The 8875-nt window shown below is 47.9% G+C and overlaps 1 protein-coding gene across 1 annotated transcript; it reads left to right on the forward strand.

The window, feature by feature from the left end:
* Positions 1-426: 426 nt before the first annotated feature.
* On the forward strand, positions 427-8570 carry LOC311001914 (uncharacterized protein; the record flags this gene model as incomplete). The annotated part of the gene is made up of 3 exons (XM_083993092.1): positions 427-552; positions 880-1749; positions 3016-8570. The coding sequence occupies exons 1-3, from the start codon at positions 495-497 to the stop codon at positions 8568-8570; spliced, it is 6483 nt and encodes a 2160-aa protein (XP_083849218.1). The 5' UTR covers positions 427-494.
* Positions 8571-8875: the final 305 nt, after the last annotated feature.

Raw genomic sequence — 8875 nt, forward strand, 5'->3', positions numbered from 1 at the left:
TGCAGCTCTTAGCATGAAGCCTGCATGTGTGTGTGTGTGTCTGCATGCACACACTTGTATTGTGAATGTACAACATGTCATGTGCATAAATGAATGAATCCTTGCAGCTGTGTGCAACATGGATGCACCTGTGTTAGTGTGTTTTTAGCATGTGTTTTTGCAAGTGTGTGTGTGTGTGTGTGTAAAACTGAAGTGTGCCATTAAAGCTTCAAGGTTCCTCCTCTTCACTTCCTGTGTTCTTCAATGAGCGTACGTTAGAAAAAGGAAAAAAAAAAAAAACCACAGGTGGGTCACATGACCACGGTGAAGCCTACATATCACTTTCTGTCTTGAGCAGCGCCGCCATTCGTCATCTTGGATCGAATAACTATCAGAGTGTTTCAGTTCTCTGTCACAATGAGGCTGACGAAACTCTTCCTGTGAAAAAGTCGCACGCAGGAACCGAAAAAGAGGAAGAGGAAGGACAAGAGGAACAAAAGTGGACAGATAGGGCGATGGACACGACAGATGAGAACGGCGGCAGCCCGGTCAGCAGCGTCACCGCCAACGGAGGTGAGTCTGTTGCTGAGCTCCTCCATTGTTTCTTCTTTTAAACATTTAAGCTCTGTAAATGTGAAATAAGCTTGTAAAGACGCAGCTTACTTAGGGCTGCAGCAGAGGATGATGCAAGTTTGTCGTTTTTGTTGGCAAATTGTGATTTAACTGTATGTTCAAGTATTTATGTGAATATAATAACTATTGCTATGAAAAGTATAACCCTGTAGTAGCAGGTTTAAAGATAAATCAATTAAAATAACGATAAAAAAGTTTAAATTTATGTTTGAATTAAGCGACTCAACGACTGACTGTTGTCACACTTCTGTGTTTTGTGTCATTCAGCTTATCCGGTGCGGTGCACTGAGGAAGTACTTCTCCCTTTCTTCACAGATGAGAGTCTGCAGGCTGCAATGGAAACACAACGCCGCCTTCCTTCTCCTTCTTCTCCTTCTCCTTCTCCTTCTCCTCCTTCTCCTCGTACAAGCAGCGTCCCACCAGCTCTCCCAGAACTCAGACTGGTCCTACTGGGCCGGAAAGGGACGGGGAAGAGCGCGGCGGGGAACACCATCCTCGGGGGAGTGGGCGGCTTTGAGAGCGGGAAGCCCACGGAGGAGTGCGTGAAGAGACGGGCCGATGTGGAGGCGAGGAAGGTCACGGTGGTGGACACGCCCGGGTGGGAGTGGTACTACCCGCTCAACAGCACCCCCAACTGGGTGAGGAGAGAGACTTCCCGGAGCGTGTCGCTGTGTCCCCCCGGCCCCCACGCCGTGCTCCTGGTGGTCCGCTCCTGCGCCTCGGTGAACGACGCCTACATCCAGGAGATAGAGGAGCATCTGGAGCCGCTGGGGGGAGGGGTCTGGGATCACACCATGCTGCTGTTCACCAGAGGAGACGAACTGGGCCTCGCCACCATGGAGCAACGCATCGCCACCAGCGGACCGCCGCTCCAGAGACTCCTCCAGAAGTGCGGGAGCAGATACCACGTGGTGAACAACCAGCGCAAAGGCGACAGGACGCAGGTGAAAGAGCTGATCAGGAAGCTGGAGCAGATGGTGGCGGCCAAGAAAGGCGGGAACAGCCACTTGGAGATGGACAGCTCCGTCATGTCGGGTCTGGAGGCGGACGCCAAGAGGAGGGCCAGGGAGAGGAGGAAGAAACAGAGGCAGATGGAGGCACAGATGCAGAGAGGAGCCATCAAGGAGACTCTCACAAGTGAGTTCATCAGTCAGTTGATTTAGAAAACACTAAACACTCCTCTCAAGTGCATGCAATCATTTCATTTCATAATACGGCACAGAAAGGCTTCATACAACTTTACAAAACATATTCAGAAAACATCTTTATTGGAAAAATTGTTATAATATTATGCAAATATGAATGAAATGGAGCTTATTTAGCCTCATTTAATTTAATTACTTTAACCTTACATATTCATATTTCTTGTATGGCTATATTTAAAATAAATAAAACAATATGCAGGGAAACATGTTTGTTACTGTACTGTACTCTGAAGATGGTGGAGACCAAAACAGAGTTATAACAAGACCTGTATTCATCAGCTCCATATGATGCAAAACGCTCTGGTGGACAAGTTGTGACCTGCACATTCACCACGCTATGAGATAATAACAGAACGTTACAAGACGAGTTGTTTTAGAGGTAAATGAAGAGACTGTTTGTTGAAAAACTGCTCCTGAAGGCAACGTGCATCAGCGGTTTTGCATGAATTTGCCTCTAAAACAACTCAGTCTCGTAAAGTCCCATCACTATCTAGAGAAGATAGGGCTCTGGACGTCATTTATCTGTTTTTCTCTCTCTCTCTCATGTCTGTCCCTTCTTCTTTGTGTGTATATCTTGTTGCTGCTTTCTTGGCCAGGCCTTGCTTGGAAAATAAATTCTTTTTTTATCTCAAGCAATCTGCCTGGTAAAGTAAAGGTAAAATAAAATAAATAAAATGAAATATCTCATAGCGTGGTGAATATGCAGGTCACAACTTGTCCACCAGAGCGTTTTGGAGTTGTTGGATTGTGTATTTGATGAGTTTGATGAGGGAAACCAAGAAATCCCATTAGCCTCCGTAGCGTAGCTCTGAGCAGTTCGCGGCTCTGCTCCGCCGTTCTAAAAATAGCTTGCACCGACAATTAAAGGTAATGAACCTACTCCTAAAACTATAGGGATTATGGCAATGGGGCAATTTGCCAAAATGTTGAACTATCTAACTACTGTAACTAACTAACAGCTGAATATATAGTCAGTGGTGCAGTTAGCAAGTGTGATATCAGAATTACACACACATCAGCAGCTTTCTTATCGTTGTGGCTCAAATATTCTTTTGTGTGGTTGTGTTTTCCAGCACAGCAAAAAGAAAGCTTAAAGAAAGACCAGATGTTTCAGAAGTTGGACATGAACGTAGTAATGATGCTTTTGTGCAAAAATACAAAACAGATGATTGTAACTCTGTACCTCTGTCCCTGCCAGATGACGATCCTCGGGGCTCGGTGCTCGATGCTCACCAGTCTTTCTCCAAGGCCTCCAGGCGTCTGCCCGAGGTCAGGCTGGTTCTCCTGGGCGAGCGTGAAACCGGGAAGAGCTCCGCCGCCAACACCATCCTCGGGAAGGTCGGCCTCTTCCAAGGCGGAGCGGTGACCGAGGAGTGCGTCCGTCAACAGGCGGAGGTGTCCATGCGGCTGGTGACGGTGGTGGACACGCCGGGCTGGGAGCTCGGAGTGGCGGGCGCTACACCTGAGAGGGTGAAGAGGGAAATAGCGGGAAGCGTGGCCCTGTGTCCGCCGGGGCCCCACGCTCTGCTGCTGACGCTGAGGGTGGACACGGTGGTGAGCGCCGGACACGTGAGGGAACATCTGGAGCTGCTGGGTGAGGGCGTATGGAGACACACCATCCTGCTCTTCACCCACGGCGATCAGCTGCGAGAGGGCGTGGACATCGAGCAGCACATCCAGGGCGGAGGCCGAGACCTGCAGTGGCTGCTGGAGAAATGCAGGAAGAGGTACCACGTCATCAGCAGCGTCGACGGAGGAGGAGGAAGAGGAGGAGGAGGCGCAGGATCCACGGAGGTGACGGAGCTCCTGAAAAAAGTGGAAAAGATGGCGACTACAAACAGATGCGAGGCCTTCTGCTCTCTGGTTCAGGAGGTCAGAGACCTGAGCCGACAGAGGAAGGAAAAGTTCGACCAGCGGCAGAAGGAGATGGAGGATAAGATCCGTCGCCTGGAGGCCGACTTGAATATCATGAGAGACAGAGAGAAGAGCAGGCGGTTCTTTGATCGGAAGAAGAAGGTGAAATCACCTGGAAAAGCTGACATTCAGAGGGAAGAGGAGGACGACGAGGACAGGAGGAGCCTTGACGAGAGGAAGAGCGATGGCGACTTGGAGGAGAGGATACGATTCCTGACAGAGGATAAAGAGAGAGAAATCCAGGATCTGGGAATAGAGAATGAGAGAAGGCGCATGGCACTGGAGCAAAGTAACCAAGAGAGGGACGAGGTGATGCTTAAACTGGAGCTAAAGGAGAGAGAGATCGAGGAGCTGAAAGAGAGAATTGATGAGCAACAGCTAAAGCTGCTCGACCTTGAATGTGCTGGTCTGGAAAATGAACACGCGAGAAAACAGAGGGAGGAGGCCATTAAAGAAGAGAAACAAGAGTGGAGGAGAGAAGTGGAGAAATTGGAGGAATCAGTGAAGCTGCATGAGAGAGAAAGAGCAGAGTGGATGGAGAGAGTTGATTCTTTAAAAGCAGAAATGGACGAGACCAAAAGACACTATGACGATGTTCTGCAGAGGAAAGAAGAGGAAAGTAACAGAGAGATGACAAAGCTGGAAGAAAAACTAAGAAAAGAGATGGAAATAAAACTGCTGGAAAAAGATAAAGAGCAGGAAGAGCTGAGGAGGAAAGCCTCGGAGGAAAATCAGAGAAATCTTGATAACGCAAAACAACATGAAAAAGAAATGGAAAGGAAGGCCGAGGATATGAAAACACAGCATGAGAAAGAGATGGAGAGAAAAACCCAAGAGAAAGAAAAGGCAGTACAAGACATGAAGGAGGAGATGGCCAGAAAAATCAGTGAAGTAGAACAAATACTGGCAAGAGCAAAAGTTCAACACAGGGAGGAAATAGATCAGAATTTGAAAGAAAAAGCTCACGATATGGAAAGCATCAAACGACGGCATGAAAATGAAATAAAAGACTTACAGCAAGCAAACCAGAGGGAGCTTAAAGATCTGAAAGAGCAGTTTGCAAAAGAAAAAGAGGAACATGAAAAAGCAAAAAAGAAAGAGATGGTGGAGCTAGAACAAAAGTGTACCACCCAAATTAAGGAAAAAATGCAAGAAAATGAAAAAGACAAGGAAGTGATTCATGAAAACCACAAAAATGACGTCGCACAAAAGATGCAGGAGAAAGAAAAAGAAATAGAAGCTTTGAAGCTGCAACATCAGCAGGAAATGATGAGAAAAATCAATGAAATGGAGAAACTGATGGAGGCAAGCAGCGCTGAACAGCAGGACGAGATGGAGCGAAAAGTGAAAGAAAACAAGGAAGATTTAAAAAGAGTGCAACAGGAGCACCAGGAAAAACTGATGGACTTGGAGGAGGAAAGAAAAAGACAGACCGAGGAGCTGAAAGAGCAGTTTGCAAAAGACACAGAGAAACAATTGCAGGAAAGACAAAGAGAGATAAGAGAGTTGGAACAAAAGTTTTCTGCTCAGATGGAAGAAAAAGTGCTGGAGAGCGAGAAAGAGAAAGAAATGATCCATCAAGCCAATGAAAAATACATTTTGGAAAAATCGCAAGAGCAAGAACGACTAACAGAGGAGTTAAAACTACAACACGTTCATGACATTGAAGAAAAAATTAAAGAAAGTGAGAAGGAAAAAGAAAGACACAAGAAAGAGATGGAGAATATGATGGAACAAAAGGAGAAGGAGGTGGAGGAGGTTAAAGAGAAAGTCAAAGGGCTGGAGAAAACTCTGCAACAGAAGGAGGAGAAAGAAAGAGATCATGTGAATTACAAAAAAGAAACAGAGCGAAGCCTGGAGGAAAAAGAAAGAAAACTTGACGAGATGGAGCTGAATGTTAGAGAAATGAAAGAGAAACTACAACAAAAGGAAGAGGAAGAAATACTGAACTTAAATGACAAGAAAGAAACGGAGCAAAAACTGGAGGAAAAAGAACGAATGGTAGAAAGACTGAACGTCCTTTTGAAGGATATCGAAGAAATCCTGCAGAAGAAAGAGGAAGAGAGAGGAGAAATTATACTGAACCAGAAGAAGGAGGAAGAGCAGCGACTGCAGGACAGAGAGAGAGAGATGCAGGAGATGAAAAGTCACAAGAGACAGATGGAGCAAAAACTGGAGGAAAAAGAACGAATGATAGAAAGACTGAACGTCCTTTTGAAGGATATCGAAGAAATCCTGCAGAAGAAAGATGAAGAGAGAGGAGAAATTATACTGAACCAGAAGAAAGAGGCAGAGCAGCGACTGCAGGACAGAGAGAGAGAGATGCAGGAGATGGAGGAGCAGCTCCTGAACGAAATGGAGAGAAAGGTGAAGGAGAAGGAGAGCGAGACGGACAGCGTCAAACAGCAGGCCGACTCCAGGGAGACGAGATGGAGGGAGGAGCAGAGGAAGAAGGACGAGAAGGGAGAGAAGGAGATGAACAAGCTGATAGGAGTCATCGACGAGAAGAACAAAGAGATGACACAAGTCCGGCGTCGTCTCGCAGAAAGAGACGGAGAGGTGGACGAGGCGAAAAAGATGTGCGCGGACTACTCGAAAGAAATAGAAGAACTGAAAGAAAGGAACGCCGAGATACAGCGACGCCACGCGGAGGAGGAGAAGAGGAAAGACAAGGAGATGACGGAGAAGCTGCAGGAGAAAGACGAGGAGCTGGAGCAGCTGAGGAGCAGAGAGAGAGAGAACGAGAAAGAGATCGTCCATCTGACGCTGACCATCGAGCAGACGAAGTCCGAGCTGAAGAATCTGACCAAGAAGATGGAGAAGGAGATGACGAACATGATTCAGGAGTACGAGAAGGAGATTGCGAGAAGAGAGGAGGACATCGAGTCGATCGCCAAGGAGAAGGAGGACGCTCTGAGATGTTTGGAGGAGGAGAGGCAACAAAACGCTGTGGATGCCTCAGAGAAACAAGAGGAGAGTCGAAAGAGAGTCGAGGAGCTGCAGGAGCAGAACGAGAAGATGAGAAAGGAGATGGAGAACCTCCAGATAAAATACGATGAGCTGAAGGAGCGTGAGGAAGAAGTTAGGAAACACCTCAGTGGATCGGAGGAGCAGGTGAAGAGCAAAGAGTCTGAAATCCAAAGTGTCCATGAAGAGAGAGATCTGGAGGTCAGAGGATTAAAAGAGGAAAATAACAAACTGAAAGAAGAGATGGAGAGGATCAACGATGAGGTGAAACTGCAGATGAATGAGCTGAGAGAGGATTTTGAGAGAAAGCTGGGAGAGAAACAAAACGAGGATGAAGAGATCGAACAGAAGTTCTTGAAAAGAGAAAAGGAAGTAGTCGAAAGGGAAGAGGAGCTAAGTAGAAATGAAAAACAGCTGAAAGAAAGAGGATGTGAATTGGACGCGAAAGAGGTAGAACTCGTTGAAAAGGAGGTGAAGCTTCAAAATAAAGAAGAGGAACTTAGAAAACTGGAAGCTAATCTGGAAACACAACAAAAAGAGCAAGAGGTGACGCATCAGTACGAGCAGGAAGCGAAAATGAGAGCGCAGAGCATCGAGAAGAAGGAGCGGGAGCTGGAGAGTTTGCTTCGAGCTCTGGAAGGAAAACAGAAGGAGCTCAGTTCACACGGTCAAGACCTTCAGAAGAAAGTCAAAGGTCTGAAGGACCAGGGCAAAGAGCTGAAGGACAGAGAGCACTACTTGATAACCGAAGAGCGGGAGCTGCTCAACTGGAAGTCGCAGCTGCAGATGCGGAACGAGCACGTGGCCTCCACGACCCAGCAGCTGGACGAGATGGGCCGAGACCTGGCTCTGCTGAAGGAGGAACTGCACCAGAAGGAGAAGAAGTTAAAGATCTCGCTGAAGAAGCTGAACGAGTGGGAGCAGAGCCTTGAAGCGCGGGAGGCGGAGCTGCGAGAAAAGGATTCGGAGAACGGACAACACGAGTTCGAAGGCAACACCAGAGTCAACGAGGCGTTTCATTTCGATCTGGACGACGACAACGACGATGATGATGTTGTGATGTACCAAGAGGTCAGAGGGAGCGGGGAAGAGGGAAGAGGAAGAGCGTCAGAAAACACAAAGAACAGGGAGGATCAGACGAGGAAAACTGCTCCGTCAGCCACAAAGAACAACAACTGTCACCTTGAAACACTAAAGGAGATCGACGCGGCTGACGGACAACAGGAAGGGACGACGGGAAGGGCAAACGGCAGAGACGACCTGGTCATCGAGGAGCTGAGGTCGTTTTCAAACGCTCGAGGTCACGGACGCTCAAACAACAAAGCAGATTTAAGGGTGATGGTGTTGGGGGAGTGTTGGTCGTCCCGCTCCCCCGCCGGCGTCTCCATCCTGGGCGGAGAACCGCCTGAGGTCAACGACGAGTCCACCTTCAGGTCCTGGAGAGGTCAAACGGCCGGGAGACCCCTCGCCATCGCGGAGCCTCTAGGTCTGAGGTGGCGAGATGGCCCCGACCCGACGAACACGACTCTGAGGAAAAGCCTCCTGGACGGCGCCTCCTGGTGCCGCCCGGGTCCCGACGTCGTCCTCCTGCTCGTGCCGGCCTTCCTCACCTGCACGCGGAAGTACCGGAGCGCCGTGGAGGAGCACGTCGGCTTGATCGGGGAAGACGTTTGGCGGCGCGCCATGGTGCTGTTCACGTGGGGGGAAACGTTAGGGGTGAGCGCCGAGCAGCACATCCTGAGGAACGGGGAACTGGGGGGCCTGGTGGAGCGGTGCGGCGGCCGGTATCACGTGCTGAGCAGCAAGAAAACCAACGGAGCGATCGAAGGACTGATTGAAAAGATGGAGGACATTGTGGGTTTGGGGAACTGAGCTGTAAAATCAAACATTAGACTCTTTCTGACGTTGTTTTGTGCATGTTTGTTGTGAATATCTTGTAATAAATTTAAAGAAGAAAACTCAGAGCTGTTCTTCACGCAAAATTATTCACACCACATAAATGCTGAATTTAAAGCAGATGTTAGAGCTATTTACACATTAACAAAGTGGATAAGACTTTGTGGTATAATAAGCAGTTTCATAGTTTATTATTGCAGAGTGCTTATTTAAGACTAATAATGACTGCAGTTCTCTTTTTGGTTAATTAAGTGAAGCTATGGAGCACACCAGTTTTTGAC

The sequence above is a fragment of the Trachurus trachurus genome (assembly GCF_905171665.1).
Source record: "Trachurus trachurus genome assembly, chromosome: 18".
In the NCBI taxonomy this organism is placed as follows: Eukaryota; Metazoa; Chordata; class Actinopteri; order Carangiformes; family Carangidae; genus Trachurus; species Trachurus trachurus.